This window comes from Balearica regulorum, chromosome Z (assembly GCF_011004875.1).
Source record: "Balearica regulorum gibbericeps isolate bBalReg1 chromosome Z, bBalReg1.pri, whole genome shotgun sequence".
Taxonomy (NCBI): Eukaryota; Metazoa; Chordata; class Aves; order Gruiformes; family Gruidae; genus Balearica; species Balearica regulorum.
In genome coordinates, this window is record NC_046220.1 from 77,171,284 (window position 1) to 77,195,446 (window position 24,163).

The 24,163-nt window shown below is 45.1% G+C and overlaps 1 protein-coding gene across 3 annotated transcripts in view; it reads left to right on the top strand.

Annotated features, from left to right (window-relative positions):
• Positions 1-24,163, top strand: part of FAM219A (family with sequence similarity 219 member A) — a 110,082-nt gene that overhangs the window by 44,781 nt on the left and 41,138 nt on the right. For all 3 annotated transcript variants that reach the window (XM_075739588.1, XM_075739589.1, XM_075739590.1), the window contains exon 2: positions 17,861-17,960. In XM_075739588.1, coding sequence (XP_075595703.1) covers positions 17,861-17,960 — 100 coding nt within the window. The remainder of the gene's footprint in view (positions 1-17,860; positions 17,961-24,163) is intronic.

A 24,163-nucleotide genomic window follows, 5' to 3' on the forward strand; every position in this document is an offset into this window, starting at 1 on the left:
GTCACTGTCAGCACCTCAGGATTATCATGGGCATGATGGCAGGAGGCAGCTACCTCTGTAATTTGCTTGATGTAAAAGCTGGACCTGAGAACTAGCAGCTCAAACTGGAGTTCAGCCATACAGATGGTTTTTGAAACTTCAAAAGCAGTCACAAATTCCCTGAACCCTGCCCCACTATAGCTGGGGGAGTAGTTAAATCTGAAAAGCCCTTGGAGCAGTTGGAGTAAATGGCCCTAAACTGTACTGTTTGTGCAATTTAATATCCATTTCTGCTCAAAGCAATTCAGCAGGGATTTTACATAGTGTAAGAGCAGAATAATTTAATTTTTCTGTGTTGAAGTCTATTAGCTCTCCTGCAAACAGGAAATAGTTCACAGCATCTTGATAACTCTGAAATGACTGAGGTGGGAAATTTGAGTGCATTATATTTCCTTGTGTAAGCACAGGTGGTATACTCAGCATTGACTATTGCTCTGCTTCAGATGTTTGCAAATACTGCAGAAGTGGAAGCATGATAAACAGATAGGGGTGTTGTCCCACAAGCAGGTTCTGGTACCCAGTGTGCAATAAGCCAATCTTACACAAAGAGCCGAGATAGTTATTTCATGTCTGCGCAGAGATGGGTGCTCAGTGGTAATTCCACAAAGCTAGCACACTATGCAAAGAAACTACAACATATTTGTTACAGGATTAGAAAAACCTGCCTAAATTGATGCTAATTGGTTAGTAATTACTGCATCTTCTGCTATTGTTTAACATATTTAAAATAGCAGGCATGCTCCTGGAGGGTGTGGGGGGATAATTTGCACAGTTCTTTAATTAGGTGGGTGGTCACACACACCTCCCCATGCCACCTTTACCTTTCCCCAGTTATTGCAGATTTTTGTTGAGGTCAGGCCTGTCTGGGCACCTTTTGGGGCAGGGTGTTCCCCTTTTATCAGTCTTTTAGTTCTTAAGATAGTCATTAGCAAGGCAGTAATTGGTCTTAAGTAGTAGTGCTATTAATCAATGGTCCTCCCTAGAAGACCAATGCAGTATATTTAATCCTAAATTAAACAGTGTCACTATACCCTAAGTATTAACCCAAAGATACAGTTTTACTCAGTCTACAGGGGCAGGGTAGAAGTACACTCGCTATCCTGTGATTAAACATAACACAGTCTTATTGTCATTCTTTGCATGTGATATTTATCCTACTGGCTGTGCAAACTGGATGAAACACAGATTACAATTAAATTGTTGATCTCTCTGGCGTAGGTAAACCACTTGAGTTGTTTTGGGTGGGTTTTGGCCATGACCCTATTTCTGTTTGACCCTGTTCTGTTGGGCTCAGGCCACCTCTGCAGGCTGTCTCGGGATCACCCCACATTACACCCCTCAATTAAAAGTTATGGTTCTGCAGGCACTTAAGGTCTTGTGATGATGTCCAATTTCCAGATATGATAGATGGTCCTGTAAGTTAGATTGAAAATTTGCTTTGGAGGTAAAGTACGTACAAGATGGATTTTCACTTCAGTGGTTGTAGAGACAGACAAGAGTTTAAATGGAAATGTAACCATTTTAAAGTAAATTGAAAACCTCCAAATTTTGCTAGGGTAGAGCACAGGTTAGAGCCAGCAGGCTGGCTGCTTCATGGAAAGTGAGAAGTCTCACCAAGGAATTATTATCTCAGCAGGAGAGCCTCTTCAAGACTAATGGGCTCCCATTAGTGAGTGAAAGTAAAAGGTCTGGGAATAAGGAGAGAAAGATGGTTAAGAGTAAAAGAAGGTATGTGAAAGAGCAGTAAAAAGCAAGGGAACCTAAAACCACGTCCTGAGATAGCTGCTCTTAGCTTACAGGCTAATCCTTATGATTTGTGTTGTCAGTACATTATGTGATTATACATCATAATGGGCCAGGACTCTGCTGCCTCCTTTGAAGGTCATTACAACGCACTTAGGTATCTTGTGTTTGTACAAGATGAGCGTCAGCTTTGATAGATCTGTATGCAGTAAAGTATGCTGAAGATATGCCCAGGGGTTAGGCTATATGTAGATGAGCTTTTTAAAACGCGAATTTCATCTAAAGCATCAGAAGGTCTCTCTAAGCTGTGGTGCTGGGGGCAGGGAAGTAATGAGACTGCTTTAATACAGCTCTAACGTACACATTAGGTAGCGGTTGGAAAGACAGTCAATCTTTCAAGGTTTAAGCAGCACTTTCTGAAAGTGCCTTCAATTAACAGCTAATGACAAGCTTGCTTTGGTGATTTTCTCCTTATCATTTATAGCCAGATAATGAGAATGATCACCCAGAGAGACTTCAATTTATTTACCATTTTTTACTTCATTGGGAGGCTTCTGGATATTTGAGCCAGTAGTGTTCCTGATTTGTGCCTCCGTAAGTCAAGTGCCTGAGTTCAGCTTCAATTTATCATTGCTCTGAAGATTTACATTTCAGATAGCTTTTTCCAGCAGCACAGATGTTGCAAATCTTAAATTAATGCACAAAGCTGCTTCTACCCTGCAGAAGATGGAACTAATAGGTAAGGAAAACAGTATCTCTTTCTCATACCTGTTCTCTTAATGATAATGGAATTTAAAAGATGTACAAAGGGCTGTTTCAGCTAAATATCTTATGTCCACCAGTATTCAAAAAGAGAATAATGAGCTGGAAGTGTGTCTGTGCCCACCCACAGTGTTAATTGAAAGCTGTGAAGACAGAGGTAGAACCAGGCTCAAGGGATCTTTCTTACAGAAACTTTATGTGCACCATCTCTCCTGTAATCTGAATGTAGCCATCCTCATTAAGCTAAAAGGCTTCAGTGGCAATGAGATGTCTTCTTAATGCTTCCCTTTGTATTATTTCTATAGGCAACTTCCAAACCAAATTGAAATCCTTGCGGAAGATCCCATTCTTATGTTTTGTTGACTCTTCTCTAGTCTCTGCTTTTTTATATGCATTGTGCCCAGCAGAAGAAATGGACACAAACGTGGACCTAACCTCCAAACTTACAACTGGTAAGGTACCTTGTGAGGAAAGTTATGCATCTTTTATTTGCTTTTTAAGATCATGTGTGGCTCTTCTCCTCTTGATTGCAAGTTCCTTATATGAATGAGACTGCCAAGGAAAAGAAATGGTCAGATGTGACAGACTGGTAGAGAGGCAACTCTTTACATTGATCAGGGATGTGTGACATAATTGAAACATTGGGGAGCTCTATCTGAATTGCAGTAGTTTGGATGATAATGAGAAAGGAGTAAGTTCCTGAGAAAATTAACCGAGCAAAGAGCATGAAGCCATCCCAAGGCAATTCTGGAAAAACGTTTTGCTAGAAAAGGAAGATGATAGGATGAAGAAACAAAACAAACCTGTATGCTGAGACCAAGCTTTAAAATGTTTCGGGAATGGTCTGGCCTGTGAGACTTGTGATTTGTTTGTGTAATTTTCTGTTTAATATCAAATGCTTGCAGGAAGGGACCACTTTTTAGGACTGTAATATAGTCCTGGAGCTGCAGCTCCTGACCACTCTTTTTCCCCTGCAGTGTACTTTGAAGTGTAATATTGGTACTTATTGCTTTCTGGTGCATGCTATCATCAAATGCATTCAGTAGAAATGCATTTATGAAGATGCTCTTGTCACAGGGGACAGAAGTCCAGAGGAGGACCCAGCTCTCCTGCTCTTGTGTTAAGCAGCTTCCCTTCTCTGGATCTCAGTTTTCCCAGATATAACATAGGGGATAATGATTCAGACCTCTCCTGCAAAAACACTTTGAAAGGTGGAAAGGAGGGTAGAAAAGCTGAGACACAAGGAAAAGAACTTAGCGTCACTGCAGGGAATGCCAATGAAGCCATCTGTGCAGTGTGGCAACAAAGATGAAAAGGCAAACAAAAGTTCAGGGAGATTAAATGCAGACAAAAAACTGTGAAGCCATTCTAGATCGGTAGTACGTTGCCCGAGACATGGTGTGTGTTTCTGATCACCAGGAAGACTTTGGGAATCTGTAACAAGAAAGAAAGAAACAGTGAAAATATTGAGATTGTTTCTTCTTGAAGAAGCAAATAGTAGGAGGCATGTTAGGAAGAGGAAAACAATCAAGAAGATAGAAAAAAGAGATAGGGGTTTAGTAGATACCCAAACTCCTACTCCAAAACACATGATAGTAAGAACTTAGTGGGACTGAAAGACATTGATCCAAAAGCTGAGTCAGTGGGGTGAGTGGTCGGGATGCAAATCCATTCCTACAGCTTATGGACCCGCTGGCACAAGACACCAGTTAATGAATAAGGAGGATGCAGGGATTTACACCAAAGTAAAAATAAACAGTATGAGAGGGAATAGACATGCTTTTTTTCAGCACCTCTGGCAGCCCCTCTAATCACTGGGGCTTGAAAGGGAACTTTCCCAAGCACCAGGTCATCCCGAAAGAGATTTCTTACCTCATTTGGGGTCAATGAGCACAGGCCTTTGGTAAGATCAAGGTAAAGATCAGGGCTGCTGCTCTGATTTATTATACTAGTTCCCTTGCTGTTACTTGACCGAGTGTTCCCACTCTCCCAGCTCTCGAGGGAGAACGACTGTAATAGGCAGTGGGGTGATGCTGGCAAGGTTGCAAATAGGGTGGCAAGACACACCAGTGCATCAAGGGGAAGGATCATGAAAGACATGGCAGAGCCACATGCACATTAGATGAAGAAAGGCATAAAACCAAAATTCCCCTGACAGCCAAGTAAGTAATTTTGTGGGCTGTTCTGTGGTGTTTGGCATGACAGATGTGTCTGAGCGCTTCACAAAGTCCTTGTTTATCTCTGCAGCCCTACTGCTAGGTGAGGGGATAGATAAGAAGGCCTTACAAGATGCTTCTAGTGCTTTCAGAATCCCTTCCCTCTCTCTCATGATCTTGTGGCTGGACAGATAAGGGCTTGAGACAGAGACCGATTAAGGCCAGAAGATCATTTGGGGTTTTCAGTGCAACATACCTGTTGCCTGATGATTCTTCCCCCCATCCTCATTTATATCTTTTGACGTACTCAAATTGCAGCTCCTGCTCACTTTGGTAGCTTTTGTAAGCACTCAGCATATCACACTGCAGGGCTGTGATCCAGGGGCCCAGCAGAGGAGAGAGACCTTATTAGTGACCATTTGGGGGAAATCTGGTTTTAGAGACTTGGCACATTCATGTAAGAGCATAAAGGTCCCAGTTCTCTAGGACAGCCCCACGTTGTATAACCACAAGATCATCTTTCCTTCTGTGCACTCTGCTCCCCTGTTCCCTACAACACTTGCAACTTCTGCAAGAAATCACATACTTGGGCTTCTGTTCCTTCCTTGTGTAACCCTGATTCATCTTCAGTGTAGGTCCATGCTGACTCCTGAATTACCAAGGGAAAGGGCTTACGTGAGTATGTCATTATGTTTTGTAGCACATAGGTTGCAGGGGCTCAAAATAGCCTGCAGGAGCTGTATTTGAGAGCTTGGCAAACCAGCCCTGCTGGTTTTTTTCTAATGCCAGTTCCCTGCAGTTTTAACAGAGGAAAATGGACTATAAGGAAACCCCAGCGTGGCCTGGTACAGCAGCACCAGCATGGCTCTGGGCCATCTGAGCACATTGCTTTGTGCCACCAGCCTTAGCTGAGTTCAGGCCACAGAGCCAGTTAGGTTCCTAAATCTCTTCATTGCAAGAAGGCTTCTGGACCTTCACTCAAATGTAGTCTAGGACCAGCAGGGGAAGTAACAGCAACAGTCGGCTGTTGTCCTTCATGTGCACAAGCCCTGGCAGATCACAGAGGTGTACCGTATCGCAGATGTCTGACAGCCACGTCCTCTAGTACTTTTGACCCTGACCACCTCTCACTGTGCCTGTCCTGTCTCTTCGTTGTCTTCTTGGACTTGTTCTTCTAGGAACATCATTCAGCCATTCCTATTTCCCTCCTCAGCTACTCATCCAGTCTGTTTTCCCCATCCCCTTCTCCAGCCAGTTCTAGTCCTCCTGGCAGACCCTGCTTTCCTTCCTGCTCATCCTTCACAAGTCCTCTGCCCTCATCTGCCTCAGCCTTGGACTGCAGGTGCTGAGAAGGATACCACTTAGAGGGGAGGGCTCAGGGTGACAAAATGTGTTCCCAGCACCCCACCCCAACAAAAAAAATGTATTTTTATATTTTATATATTTATATATGAACACATATACATTTCAAATCAGGCTGACAGAAATGTCCAGAGTGCAAATTTTCATCCCAAAAAGAAGACATTTGGCAAATGAAAAAAACCTGTCAAAATGCGAAGATTTGGGCAGTCATGCTCAGCAAACAAAGCAGGCAAAACTCTCTATGTTTTGCAGCAGTCTGCCTTCCAGCAAGGCCTTTGGGAGCCCTGACACAGGGGTTTGAGGCTGGTCCATGTCTCTGCAACAGAAGGAGCCGCAGCCCGGAGGGGGCTGAATAAAGAGCGAGAGCCAGTGTACGTGTGCCTGAGCCTGTCCCAGGGAGCACTGATGCTGTGGTCACCCTTTCATCTCCCTCCCCAGCTCAGCCAGGGATCTGGTTTGGGTTTTTGTGCATGCAATGAGCTCCTTTGACCTCCTGTTCCCACCTTGTGCAGTGCTTCCTCCCGTGCTCCGCAATCTGCTGGAGCTCCTCGAAGGGGGCCAGGGACAGATGGCTTGATTTCAGCTGATAAAGGGGCTGCCTTCAAAGGAGAAGTGAGGCAGAAGCCGTCTGGTCTGATATCTCTTTCTGGTGCTGTCACTGGGAGGCCGAGGAGACAAACTGGATCTGGATGGAGACCAGGTCCATTGCAGGGAGCATGGAGGGGAATCAAATTCTCCTTTAAAAACGCTCTCCTTGTGCTGCTAAATGGTGTCTGTTTGCCTTTATTTCAGACAGTTCCTGCCAAGCCCAGTTTACCTCAATATTTAAGGTATTTTCTGGTCTTTGCTCAGCCCACTGTGCTATATGAAAGATAACAGCACTAATTCAGACACTCTTGAGGGATGGCCTGGCATTTGGTGTGCCACGGACTTTTAAGCTCAACGTGGTAAAATGCTGACCAGGCTTGTCACTTCCCATTCTCAGCGCCTGGCATCACTGGGGCTGTCAGACACCTTGCTGAGCCCAGCCCCGGCAGATGGCATGGGGCTGGAAGGCTCTCCAGGACCTTTGCAGTGCATAAACTGCAGCACTGCAATAACCAAGGGAACTGGGAGCAAGCTTAGCAAATAGGGGAGATGATAAAAGCCACCACCTTTGGGAATAAGAAACAGGCTTTTCTTCAGAGACTTCAATTTTGCACTTTTTTTTCAGGATCTGGAAGGGAAGAAGCATCCCTGGCCTTTGGAGACAGAATAATTTATAAGCCATGTTTCTAAAATCAGCAATTTCCCTTTAAGTCAGCTCCTGTGCTTTTGTCTTGGCTTCCCTGATTAGTCACATAATGAGAATATTTCTAATACAAACGTGTCAGGGGAGAAGGGAGCCAAACAGCACTTTATCAGAGGAAAATCTGTATCCCCCCGGATGCTAATTAGTCACGGAGACGCAGGCGTAGGGGGCGGGGGCGAGGCAAGCTCTTATTTTAGAATCTGAAATGATTTGTGCTTTCACAATTTCTTGCGCAGGGCTGGAAAGCCATGCCAAGGTAGAGAGCAACTTGAGATCTCCCTCGGCTTTCGCATCCCCACCCCTCAGACATGTTTGCCATGCTGCTGCTCCCACTGCTGTTTGTGGGATATTTCTGTCACAAGCATGGCTAAACAGAAACTTTCTCCTTATAAATATGGAAATCTGATGATTGAGCTCTCCGTCTCCTGGGACAAGTTCAAAGTGTTGCACTAAAGAGAGAAGGACTGCTGAGCACTCGGCTTGGTGGCTTTGTTTTCTCTACTAGTGGAGGGAAACTGGTAAGGCTTTAATGCTAGGATCCACCTTTGCAGGACAGGCAAGTGACCTCTCAGGGCATGCTCATGGCAACATGCTGAAGTCTTTGAACTGATGGCCATGCTGACCCTGGCGAGGTGGGGACAAAAGCAGTCCTGCCTGCCTGACGCTGTGCTCTCAAAGCCGTTAGTGTTACCCACCGAGATCCTGGCTGAACCCATCAGCCTGGGTTGTGGAGTGAGGAGGCAGTGCTGGGTGGGTATGAAAGCAGGGACTGTGGCAGAGTCCCCTGCTCTGTCCAGGTTAAGCTGGTGTCAACTGCTGAGATCCCACCTGTCTGCGGTGCGACAGGCTTGATGCGTGAGCCTTGGGCAGCTGCTCATCTTTTGGATTGTGTGGAAAGAGTCTGTGGTTTTAGACTTGTTAGAGTTTTGAATACCACTGGGCATCCATTATTATTCCTGAGAAATGTCTTGAAACCTCTGTCCCAAAGTGGTGGGCCCTCACAGTGCGTCTTCAGGGCTTCGTTTGGATCCCACTTACAGCCTCTCCTTTCCTTGCTTTTGTCAGCATCCCTCCTTCCTGGGGTCAGAGGTAGCTTTGATCTTGGACAAATGCACATGTATTTGTTCTTCCCTCAACATAACGGACGGCTTGCATTTGCTACACAGCATTCGTAGTTTTTCAGCTTACCTAGAAAGCAGGAGGCTGAGTCCTTGAGATTTCAATGCTGATGATTTTACCTCTTTCCTGAGCCAGCTTTGGCTGAATACTGGAAGGGAGGTGCAGTGATTCCCTGCTGAAAGCACAAGGTCCATCCATGCCCTTGGTTGTGAGTGCAGGCTGAGTAAAGTGCAAGCGTACAAACTCAGCTCGTATAGACAGCAAAGAGCCTGCCCAGGGAGCCTTGGGTTGAAGGCAATAGACTGGCAAATGTGAAGTAGGTGTGCGATGGAGAGGGCATCCTGTGGTTTCAACATGAATCCAGAGTGGAAAAAAAGTTCTGCAGTCTGCATACATCTCATTTTCATTCCAGAAATATCTGACATCAAGCTGACCCTCGGCAAGTGTCATTCTCCATTGTGTGGGTCTCACCATTGACTTGAGAAGTCAGTGAGAGGGCCTGCAGAGCTGGACACCCCTGCCCTCTGGGAGAAGGGGGATTTAGTAGGTGCAGGAGAAAGGCAGGGTGAAGAATGATCATTGGAGAAGGAGTGAACAGGAGAAGTAATCAAACAGCTCAGAAAAGGGTCTGAGGGATTGGATTAAAGGTGCCAGCAGTATTCCAGGAGCAAAAAGCAAGACCTCATTCATCTTAAATGTATAGGAGTTGAACACATAAATATCAGCCACCTTGTTTAAAAAAGGAGTTCTAACTGCTAAGTGGAAAAGAATGAGTGACTCTAGAAGTATGCAAGTAATAGCTGTGACATTGAACCACTGATTGGAGCCCTTGGTTTGTTAAAAGGTAGGGATGTGGAGCTATCCTGGCTTTTCCTGCTATTATTCTTACAGCCAGGGGCTCTGAAAGCTTAGTAACATCGTATTTGCCACGCTGGATCCCGTCCATGGCCTATGAAAGTGATTATCCAACCTCCAGGACATTGGAGGGAACTTACATCACTGGAACAGGACTCTCTTACTGTCATTTGTATTGTGCTGGGACATTTTTGTCAGAATACATCATCTCTGCAGTACCTGCCAGAACCAGCCAACATTTTTAGCGTTTCCTTCAAGCAAGCTTTGATCTCGTCTTTCATGGACGGCTGCAATAGCCTAGCTGCATGCGGAGAGGATCTGTAAACCATTCTGTATAAGCCCACGACCACGGCATTTCAGCAGTGATAGCACCACTTGTCGTGTACGTTGCCAGCCAGTTTCTCCAGGTGCTGGGGTTGTCCATGGGAAGGAAGCACAGTTGCTCTCTGCCATGCAGGAGAGTCTCTGGTAGTCTTCATTTCAGGTGGAAAATTCAACTCTCTTTTTGAAAATAGACTTTTCCTCTTGGTGAGGCTCCTTTAAAGGACTGATGGAGTAAAGATGGGACACACCTTTGAAAGAAGCTCTAAACACTAACCAATGAGCACAAATTCAGTCACTACAAGATCCTGCTGTGTGGTCCCTTATGGGCAGCACTAGGGCTATGCAGAGCACTGCAGTTTTCTATAGGATTCAGCTACAGCATGTAGCCAAGAGCCCAGGCTCCTGTTCCTGCCTCTGTCTTCCGAACACACCATGACTTTGGCTCTAACACGTGTCTCAAGTTTTAATCATTTTGAGGGTATCCTCCCTCATGAGTCCAGGTTTAAACAGTAGTTGAAAAGTTGTTTGGGGGTTTTGGAGATCCTGGTTTGGACAGATGCAGTTGCTAAACTGATTCTTACAATAGGTACCAAGCAATTTGTGATGATTTATTGTCTTAAATACTCGTATGTCTCACGTTGCACCTTAGAGCTATGGCTGTATAATCAGAGGTACAAAAGGCAATGTGTAATGTCCTCATGTCTATATCCTTTACAAGGAAGCAAATGTTTTGGTATTGAAGCATCCTGAAAATATACCTCAGTTAATAGCTGGTTTTAAATAGTTATTGAATCCCAGGCACTTGGCAAGTGCTGCAGGCAGTGGAGGGTGCAGGGTGGCAATTCTCTAATTTGCAATGTTAATGATCCAATTTAAGTCATGTAAAGTTAGCACAAGATACCAAACCTATAAATGCATGTGATAATAATGATGGCTTATGTGCGTGAGAAGAGCCTGGAGGGGAATACGGTGTTAAATATACTCTATCATGATTGAAAGGAAAGTACTGGGGCCTGCTTGTGCTGCTGATTTCTTGGAGGGAAATCTAACAGAAATCATGTAATTACTCCTATTTTTCTTCGTTGTCCCTCAGTTGCTTTCCCAAAGTATTTGGTCTACTTACTGAGTTGGCGCTTCCTCTGTTACTGTAGACTCCCGGGATTAGTTATACATTATCATTTTAAAAAAGGGTCTTTCTTCCCTGTGATGCAAATGTCATTTTTGATTAGGAAAACAGACCTCTGAAATGTCTTGTTCCCTTTCCACAGCTTATGCCATTCTGTTTGATGCATTTTGTTCAGCTTCAGTGTGGCAGTCGGGCGGACTCTTTGCAGCCAGGGCTCCAAAGGAGCATTTCAGCACAAGCGCTGCAGCACACAACGGCAGAGTAGCACTTCTCTTGTGCCTCCATTTGAAACAAAGCAAAGATCTGAACTCCTTGTTACCTGCCAATGAGTTGAGCTACCCCGACTGCAGGTTTACACAGTAAAAAGTCATTTCAGTGATGTTCTGGTTCAATTTAATTAATGTGATTTGAGGTTTTAATCATGCAGCAGTATTAACACTGATGGCTTTTCAATTGCTGAAAATCATAGCTTCAAATACCAGTTTGTCTTGCAATTATAAGTAAATCAGATTCAAAACCTGGATCTTGTAGTGGATATTGCAGGCCTAATTTGTTACTGTTAAATAAGATCTGTTCAGCAGTTGGTCAGAAAAGAAAAACAGCAGTGTTGTAACTGGTGCATTGGCAGAGCTACTAGAAAGTCAATAAACAGTTGTTCTTTATTGTTTTGTTGAAACTGAGTCAGTAGCTATCAGAACGTATCAGTGCATCAGTTGCTGTGTCATCAAAATGTTATTTATTTACACTTTGGTACTGGGTGGTGATGCTGAGATGGGAGGTTAGTGCTCTAGATCCAGCAGCGTGAACACATTGATGAAAAGTGACAACCACGTCTTCCTGGGAGCTTTCTGCTCTGGTCACCATGTGATTCTGAAGTTCCTTCAACATGTGAGACTTAGAAAAAAGATGGTTTTCTTCAGCTCACCCAGAGAGAAGGTGAAGGCCAGCCATGGTCCTTGACAGTGGGTAGGGGAGTTTGGAGAACCTCTCGTTGCTGGGATATACTGGTGTTTGCCTAAATAAGTCTGGCTTAGAAGCATGCTCCTCTGCTCTTAAGACAGATGGGAGAAAGGGACCTAAAACGATCAGGGATCTCAGCTTGCACCAAATCCAGATCACACTGCCCCAAAACTGGATCAGCTCTGTTGACTTTCTGTGTGACAAGTTGGTTTCTAACCTGGGCTGGCAACAGCAGTTCCGCACCTTCATGAGGCAAAGGTACAGCTCCTTAGCCTTACCTCTACAGTTTTTTCTGATATTTCCTTGCAACCCTGCTGCAATTTAAGGTAATCATTTCTTATTCTGGTGATCAGAAATAAGAAAAAAAAAAAAAAAATTACTCCCCTTTTCTCTGTGGCAGCCCTTTCTGTATCTCAAGACAGCTATTGTATCCCTCCTTAGTATTCCCCTTTCTTCTCTGTACAACAGCATTCTTCCAGTGTTCTGGATGGTTGTAGCCTCTAGCTTTTATCTGTAGGACTGGTAAGGGGATTACATCTTCCTTGAAATAATGGGCTCCAAAACTGTGTGTTTAATCTGAAGCCTGAGGGATGTGGAAGAGAGCGTGAGGTTTTGTCAGGTTTGCAGGTTCCATTCCTGCCGTACATCCCCCTTTCTTTTGACATTTTCCTTTCTCTTGCTGAACATGCTATTATTGACCATTGTTCATCTGTATGGTGGGTTCATCTTGATCCACTGTAAATCTCACAGCCTTTGAGCCTTTCCTTTTTTGCCATTTCTCACATAGACAGACTATGCACATATTGGTTCCCGGTGTTTTTGTTCCCAGTGGGTTTTTTTTAAGCACATTGTGTTCATAGATATTTCACATCTATATTGTAGTGGTACCTAGCAGCTGCAGAGGTCTTGTTGTCCAAAACACTGTGAGATCACACTTTTACATACCCACTTGTGCACATCAGAGTCCTGGCCCCAGAAGCCTGCTGCCCACAGCTGCATTTCTTAGGACAACCTAGTGCGGTACAGCTTGAGGCAAAGTGAATCTGCAAATGGCATAGGATTTTCTGTTCCCAGGGCAGAGAGACTGAAGGTATAAATATTTATTAGCAGGAGCAATGTTTTAGCCTGAGAGCCTGGGATGACAACATGGGAATGATAGAAACTTCTCGGTGACCTGAATGTATCCCCTGTATTTGGGGTGCACGTAGTTTGTTGCATGTTTTTCTGCTCACTAAGTCATTCTCTCATACACAGAACATCTATCAATTTTTCCAAACTCAGTGTTTGATGTGGAAAAGAAGCAAAACACTTGGGCTTGTCCTTTCTTGTTAGCATTTGTTTGCAGCATATGATCCACATGAGCAGCTTTGGAAAGGAGGAGTCTGCTGAGCTGCAAGCGCTCGCTGTGGGCTGCCACACACGTGTTGGTACTGACACCTCCAGCATCTTTAAGTTGGACAGAAGACAGCAAGCGCATCAGTGGTTGGTACTGGAGAGAGACAAAGGTAGCAGGATGATAATCCTGAGCAGTCAGCTCGTACTGATTCAGGTGACAATGATCAGACCAAATCCTCTGAACTGTGGAGAAAAGTGGTGGGTAAAGTCCTGTATATTGGGTCTTTCCTTGAGATTAGAGGGTAAGGGCAATCTTGCCCCTGTGCTTTATCCAGAAGGAGAGCTGCTTTAATCCTGGTAAAATTTCCCACAGACAGCAGAGCAGAGAATGTTTTCTTAGGGCTGTAAAAATGGCTGGTTTTAGGATTGGGAAGGGTGGGCAGATAGACACATCTTGTTTTCCAGCTATGTTTTCAAGGGGCATGAAGGCCACAGAAACTGCGTGTGCCCATTCATTCCACGTGCACTGGGATCCCTGGGGATTTACAGGGTGGAAAGCAGAGGCTTGTTAAGCTTGCAAAGTGTCAGAAGTGTTGACTGTGAAGGAAGGCAAAAGAAGCTGCTTCCAAGGTGCTACAAGGGTGTGTTTGTACCCAGTACCCAGCTCCACTGCTCAGGGTGTAACTGCACAGTTTGCTGGCTGTTTGGGGCTATTTCCCGCCTGTAGTCAGGAGCCTGTGGGTTACTGAGAGAGATAGATGATAAGAGTAAAAAGGCTGTTGACCTGGTGCATTACAGCAGATGTTGTTTTTCTTGATAAGTCCTGCAAAAAGGAAGGGAGGGATTTAAAAAGAAAAGAAGAAAAACCCTGCCATCATACTTAAACCCATGATTTCAGTTTAAAGTGGTTTCAGCTTCTCTCTGTGCCCCTGCATACCAAGGATTCACAGTACTCCTACTCCATGAAGGTTCATTGGGATGAATTTCTGATGATCAGAAATGGCACATGGTACACACTGTAGGACATGGCTGTACCTAGCAGGAGGGCAGTTTTCAAGGTCCATTGTGTCAAGCCTGTAGAAGAAAGCAAACTAGTAAGGAACCGTTCCACTGTTCAAATGCTGTGATTGTGCATGCCCAATTAAGCTGTGAGCAGGTGGGGAGAAAACTTTGATTAAACTCAGATCTCAGGCAAACTTTCATGCAGTGGCCTGTTTGAATGTATTTTTTCCCTAGGAATGAAGACATAAGGAGGCCTCAGGAACAAAAAACCCCTTAAATGTATTAAATTCCCACAGCCATTTAGAGCCCCTGCAGCCATATCGCTGCACTTGCCTTTTGATTGGGAGTGTTGTGTTCCCCCCCAGCAAGCAGAGAGAAATCACATCATCTGGCCTGGGACCAGTCACACCATGTAACTGAGATTTAGATGTTGGGATCAGAGCTGAATGCATCGGTCTAGGGAGGCTTGTAAAAGAGGACAAAATCGCCAAGTGAATTTCAATAGCGAAAGCCAGCGGTGAGTCTCAGTGTGCTCGTAGGCATTCACAAGCAAAAGGCTAATTAGTCAAATAAATGTTTCTCTGGGTGGACGAGCTGTAGAGAGAGAAGTGCACCCGTTCAGTATGCACAGAAGCAAAGCATGTTCGTGCGAAGAGGCAGCTCCAGCCAAGCTGCCATGGGAATGCTGTCATTCTCACAGCTGGGGTGTTACTGTGGACTCCTGTGCATTGCTGCAGAGCATATATGAAGTGTTGGATGGGACATACGACAGTGCCTTGGCACTCCTGCGCCAGGGATAGATACCCACTAAATGGATAGATCCATTTTACTCTCTGGAGGGAGTGGGCCTGGCCTGTGCACTCCGTGGTGGTCACCCAGACTCTGATGGTGCTTTGTGATCCCTCTGTGCAAGTCAAGGGTCTGTTGTGCGGCTGTAACATGTTCCACTGTGGAGAGGTGCATTGCTGCTGGAGCAGAAAAGTGTAATTTCCAATGCTTGGATATGGCTCTATGCTGAACTGCACCAGCACAGGAGGCAGTATGTGGCCATCACACTGTGTCCTTTACCATAACATGTCTACTCCCATGGCTTCCTGCAGCCAGCACATTGAGGCTCCAAGGATTTGTTTGTGTTCACTAGAAAGCATCCAGCTCTTGGAGTCATGCTCCTGAAAAAAGCTGTACCCTGCCTTTTCCCAGACTGTCAGAGAAAAGGTTCTCATCCAGGAAGCCTGGACTCAGGTGGTGACACTTACCACCTTACACATCCCTCTTGGAGAGGTTCTAGCATGTCTGGGAACAGCCATGTCCTTTGATTTATCTGACCATTCCCATGAATATCTTTTCCGACAGCCTGGATTCTGGTGTGACCCCTTTAACTTGGTGTGTTGGAGACCGATCCCGTGTTACAAGGATATCACAAGAACTGGTCTTCAGTTGAGATCATAGAATAGGTTCTGACACAGAAAATAAGGATGCCTGTTTCAAGTCAGATTACAGGTCTCACTTACCTGTGTATTCTGTCCCCAAGAGGACAAGGACAGGGTGAGCCCACAGTGATGCCTCCCTGGTTCCCCCTGTCCAGCACTCTGTGCCTGGAGGCAGCCTCAGCCAGAAGCAGTGCTTTGGATTTAATGGATATTTCTTCCATTCATTTTCCTCACCCTTTCCTGAGCCCCTTTTAGCATCCACAGCAGCATATAATCTGCTGTATGGAGAAGTACTGAGTTTGTTTCCAGCTGCTGTGTGCTAACTGCCACTTGATATCTCATGCTTGTAGAAAATAAGGGCTAGCTGATCCCTATTCATCATCTCAGCCCACTCAGGATTATTTAGACTTTTCCCAGAGCCCCCGTCCGTTGTCTGTCCTTGGCTGAAGAGTCCTGATCTGTCTAGCAGGTCATCTGATGGAATCTGTCATCTGAGATCTCTTTCTTGAGTGACAGTAGCTAGTTACAGCTCATAATTTTCATTTATAAAGTTGGAATTGTTTTTCTTCTGTGTACCACTTCACTTTTAGCTTCATTTAATTTCAACTGCTGTATTTTTGCTATTCAACTGCTGTATTTTGTCATTTAATGTGGTTATTAAAGTAGTGGTTTTAACCTAAAATACATATGATTCACCATTTATGCCTAACTATGTTCTCCTGGAGACTGGTTTGTTTGTTTGCAACCTGCTCTTAACCTTCTTAACCAGTCATTAAACTGCTGCATTAGAGAAGTGTAGCAGTGACTGCATTAGAGGAAAGCAGAAGAAATTGTGTATAGTTCAGCATTATCTATTTAATGTCATTGAATGCAAAGTCTTATAAGCACCATCCATTTTAAGTACTGTCAAAGTCTGCTAGATAAAGAGCAAAGGAGCAGAATTCTGATAAAACATTATAACCCTACATATGTTATTTGACCGATTTCTATGAAGATAGAGCCTAATTCAAGAATCACATTTTTTCTCACAAACATTACAAAGAGCTAATGTGCACTGCAGAGAGAAGACAGGGACTGGGGAGGAAGGGACAGTGGCTTACTGGATGATTTTTTTACTGAGAGCAAAGAACAATAGTACCTTGCTTTGAAAGTCAGTGACTCTGCCTTTCATACCGGTCTCAGTGCCAAATGATGGGGTGCATTTTTGTAAGAAATTGCCTACAAAATACAAACTCCAGAAACTGAGAGATGGACAATATCAATTCAGAAGTTTGGAGTGGTATTTTCTAGTATTTAGTTTCTGATGCTTTGTTCCATTTCTTACAAAGTGATGGTTTCTTCAGATATTGGACTTAATACTGGATATTTATTTTCCCAGTGCAACTCCACCTATTATAAATCCAAATTTACATACACATATATGTATGTGTGTGTGTGTAGAGATATATATACACACACACATATATATATATATGCATGTTCAATTTAGTTTTCAGCTTCTAGGTGGGAAGAAGTGAGTATGTTTGAAAACCAATTTCAGTTTTTACTATGGTGCTAAATAGACATAGTTCCAGCAGGTTTGAAGTTTTCTGTGAAAGGATTTTAAGTATTTTTAGCAGTGGTAGAAGTGCGTGAATTGGCAGGTTGTCTCTCTCTGAATCCTTTGATGTGCTGTGCCATGGAGTACAACACTATCTGGATTAGATTGTCTGCAAGTTGGCATGGCAGAGTGGACTCCAGGTTTGGGGAGCTTTGGTTTTGGGAGGGGTTTCAGTGATGGTGAGAGGTGCTGTACTGACAGATACTGAAAATAAATTTTTCTGGTTAGCCACAAAATAGTTCTAGCATAGAAAGTACAGACTTCTTTATCCCTCTTCCAAGGGGAACCAGAGATTGAATTCTCCTACTCATTCAATCCTCATTCCTTCTGAGCTGGACTTTCACACACGTGGTCATGAGGTTTTTAGTTTTAATCATGAGGTTGACTGATCCAGTTGGAACTCAGCTGAAATTGTAAATGCATTTCATACAACACTCCAAAGAGTCATCACATGAAAATGGTTTGGGACTACTGCCAGCCCAGGCTGAATTTGAACTGATGACCTACCCTCCACATTATATTCCCAGTATCATCCGTCATATAAGTCTGATGTTGAAATCTGGCTTTTCCAGAGGTACTTCTAGCATACTAAATGTGCTTCCAAAGTTCTGTGGTTTGCCCCTGGGTTTCAGCTGTTCGCACCACCAGCATGTTCTCCGTCCCCTCTGAATGTGGGTAGGGATGGACTCACCTAAAAGCCAGTTAGAGAAAAGACTGCATAACTTTTAGCTTTTGTTTCCTTTTCTTTCTTAACAGGATCCAACAGCTGCATCTATTTCGGACAGAGATTGTGATACGAGAGAGGGAGAGACTGTAGCTATGAACTATAAGCCGTCCCCACTTCAAGTGAAATTAGGTGAGTCTTTGGCAATGGAGAGTGAAAAGGCTAAATCCGAGGTCTGAAATATGGTGAAGTGCTCATGGGATTGTATGCAGATCCCCATGCATGTGCCTGAGCGTGCCAGCTCCGCTCAAACAACTCACAGAGCAGTTTTATCACTGTGATTCTACTGCTGAGGGAACTGACCTGCAAACATGTAAAGACACTGTATCTTGGGCTGTGGTAGAAGAAGGAAGCTATGCCTTGAAAGGAAGGCATAGCTTTTTAAACCTACAGATTTTTATCAAGCTAAGATCAAGGCTTAGCCAGATAAAGAATGAAGATAATATAGAGGGAGTGTAAAAAGAAGAGAAGACAGAACAACTGCAAACAAAAGGAAAAGGATCAGAGACGTGGGCCACTACCAGGAAAAGATAGAGCTGTGTTACTGTGAGATAGAGGGCTTGTAGGTCTGTAAAGATTCACATACAAATACTCATGCTATTTCTGAGACATATTTTTCAAGTTCTGGAACCAGAATCATCTAATTAGCACAATACCTTCTAATTAGCACAAGGTGGAAGCCTTGCTTCCTTGCAAGGCTAATGCTTACAAGAGGACAGCAATCCACACATGGCTGTCCTGCATCCAAAACATGAGCCACTCCTGTGCAACACAGCCTCAAGAACCTGATGAAGGACAAGTCAAAGGGACAGTGTGCTTTCTGCCCAGAGAATGGATAAAAAATACGAATCTTAAGTCTGGAAAAATTCCCAAAAGGAGCGGGAAGCAGTCCCCTGGTTGTCCTTCACATCTCAGCAAATGACACTGAGATGATGCTGCTGGAGCTGGTTGAGAGTGACTGCGCCATGTTGGGGAAGGCTCTGAAAGAAGTGGGTGCACACGTCGTGGTTTAGGCCCAGCCGGCAGCTGAGCACCACGCAGCCGCTCGCTCACCCCTCCCCCAGCATGATGGGGAGGAGAAGTATAACAAAAGGCTTGGGTTGAGATAAGGACAGGGAGAGATCACTCACTAATTATCGTCATGAGCAAAACAGACTGAACTTAGAGAGGAAATTCATCTAATGTATTACCAAGCAAAACAGAGTAGAGCAATGAGAAATAAAATCAAATCTTAAAACACCTCCCCCCACCCCTCCCATCTTCCCAGGCCCAACTTCACTCCCGGCTTCAACCTCCTCCCCCCTCAGTGGCACAGGGGGATGGGGAATGGGGGTTATGGTCGGTTCAGCACATGTTGTTTCTGCCGCTTCTTCATCCTCAGGGGGAGGACTCCCCTCAACGTTCCCCTGCTCCAACATGGAGTCTCTCCCACGTGCTACAGTCCTTCACGAACTGCTCCAGCGTGGGTCTCTCCCATGGGGTGCAGACCTTCAGGAGCAAACTGCTCCAGCGTGGGTCCCCCACGGGGTCACAAGTCCTGCCAGCAAACCTGCTCTGGCGTGGGCTCCTCTCTCCACGGATCCACAGGTCCTGCCAGGAGCCTGCTCCAGCGTGGGCTTCCCATGGGGTCACAGCCTCCTTCAGGTGCCTCCACCTGCTCTGCTGTGGGGTCCTCCATGGGCTGCAGGTGGAATCTCTACACCCCCTCATCCTTCCTCCATGGGCCACAGGGGGACAGCCTGCTTCACCATGGTCTTCACCACGGGCTGCAGGGGGATCTCTGCTCCGGCGCCTGGAGCACCTCCTGCCCCTCCTTCTGCACTGACTTTGGTGTCTGCAGAGTTTCTTACATCTTCTCACTCCTCTCTCCGGCTGCAAAAGCTCTCCCTAACCAGTTTTTTTCCCTTCTTAAATATGTTATCACAGAGGTACTGATTGGCTCTGCCTTGGCCAGCAGCGGGTCCGTCTTGGAGCCGGCTGGCATTGGCTCTGTCAGACACAGGGGAAGCTTCTAGCAGCTTCTCACAGAAGCCACCCCTGTAGCCCCCCCTCGCTACCAAAACCTTGCCACGCAAACCCAACACAACACATGTTCAATGGAATAGCTCTGGCCCCTACCAAATTAGTGGTAGGGAAGGTCAGCAGACAGCTAAGGTTTGAAGAAGATTTGGGAAAGTTTGGGCATTGGTCTCTGATTATGAAGAGATGTTCTCAATAGATAGGTTTTACCCAAGGACCTGCAGTACTACTGCAAACACTAGTGTTGGCCTCATTTATAAGGGAAGCCTTAAACACCCACCAGGAGGAGGCTGGGGAGCACTTGTGAAGTCTCAAGTCTCTGTCTGAGTATGTTGTAAATTAAATAATCAGACCAATCTGGTCATAGCAGTACAGAAGGGAATCACAAAATCACAGAATCCCAGAATGGCAGGGGTTGGAAGGGACCTCTGGAGATCATCTAGTCTAACCCCCTGCTAGAGCAGGATCACCTAGAGCAGGTTGCACAGGATCGTGTCCAGGCAGGTTTTGAATCTCTCCAGAGGAGACTCCACAACCTCTCTGGGCAGCCTGTCCCAGTGCTCTGTCACCCTCAGAGTGAAGAGGTTTTTCTCATTTCAGATGTAACTTCCTGTGTTCCAGTTTGTGCCCACTGCCCCTTGTCCTGTTGCTGTGCACCACAGAGAAGAGACTGGCCCCATCCTCTTGACATCTGCCCTTTAGATATTTATAAGTGTTGATAAGATCCCCTCTCAGTCGTCTCCAGGATAAAGGGAATAGACCCATAGACAGCAAAGGAAAAGAAAGTAGTTCAATAGGCAAGACCTTGCTGAGGAGTGACTAGGAAGGAGAAGACAGAAAGTTGGATATGCAAGTGGAGCAAGATTATGCAGCGAAGTTGAGGACCTTGAGGTACTAATACAGAATGTTAGCAAGTGCATTAGGACAGTAGATTTGTCTTGCAGTCGCAGTCATGAATACTCTAAAACCTGTGGCTGCTTTTCAGGAAAAGGCAGGGAGCAGTAGTATGTCTTAATGACAGAACAGCTCACAGTTTGGTAAAAGACTATCATTGCCAGCATGCCATATGCCACCAGGATCCTTATCTACTGCCAAGAGAGTTCTGTAATGTTATTAGAGAGATAATTACTACTGCAGTAGTTGTTCTGGATAATTTAACATCAGGAATCAGGTTGGAGAGCAATTGATACTACTATTGGTAAGTCTGAGATATTGTTGCATTTCTGGGCAATAAAAATATCCTCCAGAGATTCGTTAATGTGACAAGAAATGGTCCTATTTTAGACTTGGCTTTAGTAAGTCTTGAGGACATTGTAGAAGATCTGATCATAGAAATAGAGATAACAAATTCAGAGATAACATTCAATTTATGCAAATTAAATTAAAAGGTAATTTGAGGTAGATCTGTAACAAACCTCAGTTTTATAAACTAAGTGCTTAAGCAAAGCCAGCAGATTGAGAAACCCAGGAACTCAAAACACATCAAGTAGGAGAAAATATCAGAAGAAAGGACATTGCTAACTCCAACTCCTCCAACAATCATTTCATTTATTTGTTCATTAACGACTTTGACGCAAAAAGCAGGAGTTGGCAAATAAAATCATAGAATCACAGAATGGTTTGGGTTGGAAGGGACCTCAAAGATCATCTAGTTGCAACCCCCTGCTGTGGGCAGGGACACCCTCCACTAGACCACGTTGCCCAAAGCCCCATCCAACCTGGTCTTAAACACTTCCAGGGATGGGGCATCCACAACCTCTCTGGGCAACCTGTTCCAGTGCTTCACCACCCTCACAGTAAAGAATTTCTTTCTAACATCTAATCTAAATTGACCCTCCTTCAGCTTAAACCCATTACCCCTTGTGCTGTCACTACACTCCCTGATAAACAGTCCCTCTCCAGCTTTCCTGTAGGTCCCTTCAGGTACTGGAAAGCCACAATTAGGTCTCCCCGGAGCCGCCTTTTCTCCAGGCTGAACAACCCCAACTCTCTCAGCCTGTCCTCATGGGAGAGGTGCTCCAGCCCTCTGATCAACTTCGTGGCCCTCCTCTGGACTCTCTCCAACAGCTCCATGTCTCTCCTGTACTGGGGCCCCCAGAGCTGGATGCAGTACTCCAGGTGGGGTCTCAGGAGAGCGGAGTAGAGGGGCAGAATCACCTCCCTCAACTTGCTGGTTGCACCTCTTTTGATGCAGCCCAGGACACGGTTGGCTTTCTGGACTGCAGGCGCACACTGCTGGCTCATGTTGAGCTTCTCATCAATCAATACCCCCAAGTCCTTCTCCTGGGGGCTGCTTTCAATCCATTCTTTGCCCAGCCTGTAGTCGTGCTTGGGATTGCGCCGACCCACGTGCAGGACCTTGCACTTGGCCTTGTTGAACTTCATGCGGTTCGCACGGGCCCACCTCTCCAGCCTGTCAAGGTCCCTCTGGATGGCATCCCTTCCCTCCAGCGTGTCGACCCCACCACACAGCTTGGTGTCATTGGCAAACTTGCTGAGGGCGCACTCGATCCCACTGTCCATGTTGCTGACAAAGATGTTGAACAGTGCTGGTCCCAGTACACCACCCCTGAGGAACGCCACTCGTCACCGTTCTCCACTTGGACATTGAGCTGTTGACCACAACTCTTTGAGTGCGACCATCCAGCCAATTCCTTATCCACCGAGTGGTCCATCCATTGAATCCATGTGTCTCCAATTTAGGGACAAGGATGTCGTGCGGGATAGTGTCAAATGCTTTGCACAAGTCCAGGTAGATGACGTCAGCTGCCCTTCCCTTGTCCACCAACATGGTAACCCCATCATAGAAGGCCACCAAGTTTGTCAGGCACGATTTGCCCTCAGTGAAGCCATGTTGGCTGTCACCAGTCACCTCCATATTCTTCCATGTGCCTGAGCATAGTCTCCAGGAGGGTCTGCTCCATAATCTTGCCAGGCACGGAGGTGAGACTGGCCGGCCTGTAGTTCCCTGGGTCTTCCTTTTTACTCTTCTTAAAAATGGGGGTTATGTTCCCCCTCTTCCAGTCGGTGGGAACTTCACCAGACTGCCAGGACTTCTCAAATATGATGGAGAGTGGCCTGGCCCCTTCATCCGCCAGTTCCCTCAAGACCTGCAGATGCAACTCATCAGGTCCTGTGGACTTGTGCACCTTCAGGTTCCTTAGATATTCTCGAACCTGATCTTCTCCTACAGTGGGTGGTTCTGCATTCTCCCAGTCCCTGCCTTCTGTGACCCGGGCAGTGTGGCTCAAGGATTTGCCAGTGAAGACTGAGGCAAAGAAGTCGTTGAGTACCTCAATAAAATTTAGTCATAGCATATTTGGGAAACATCAATACAACAAATACTCAGAAATACCATAGAGAAAAAACATGAAAACTCAAGTAATACAAATGAGAAAAATGTGCCAGGAGAAACTCAATCTGCTGTAAACTGGAATTTACCAGCTGGAGGTAACTGAGGAAAAGGAAGCCTGTTACTTTAGTTGATTGCAAGGTAACTAATTATTAAAATAGATTAATACATGAAAATACACTGTAGTCACACTTCTGCTTTTTTCCAAAGATCAGATATAACACAATGATTAGTCTTTCTGCCAGAACTTTAGATTTTTCACCTAGGGAAAATTTTATTTCATTTAGCCAGTGCTGAATGCTACTATCCATCAGTAAAGAGGGAAAGGGAGGTATTGGAAAAGTCTGAATGTTTTTTGTGGTAGGTAGAGGTATACCATTGCCAGGACCTCCTTTCCAGCTTGTGCTCCTGCCCAGTAAACACTCAGTGCTGACCACAATATGCTGTGAAGGTAATAGTGGGTGAAAGCTACCTGCTTAAGAGGAATTGTCTTGCAAGGCTGATGAGCATCATCCTGCCTTGTCTCTAGAGAGAAGTCTGCTCAAACACCTCTCTCTGCCTGTGGAAACAGCGTGCCTCTTTAATTAGGTGAACACATATCTAGTGGCATTTGGATTGACTGTCTACTCGTAGCCATACCCAGATAAGCTCTAGGTTACCTGGGGCAAAATGGGACTAACAGTATTGTCTGTAGCCAGTGTAACATGCCTTTAATCCACATCAGCTCCTGCTGCTGTTATTCTTAAAATCTGCCCAGCCTTTATAATTTTCAAGCAGTTTAATAGCTCGCATCTCCCAGGTCTGGCTCCTGTTCCTCTATCTAGATGTTTTTTGTCTCTTCTGCATTAAACTTGTCAAGATTTGGATTGGTTTTTTAATCTCTTTAAGGCTAGACAAAGTTAAGGTAGTACATAAATGTTTAATAGCTTTACTGGCAGAGCCATTGTTGAGGATGGTAGCAACT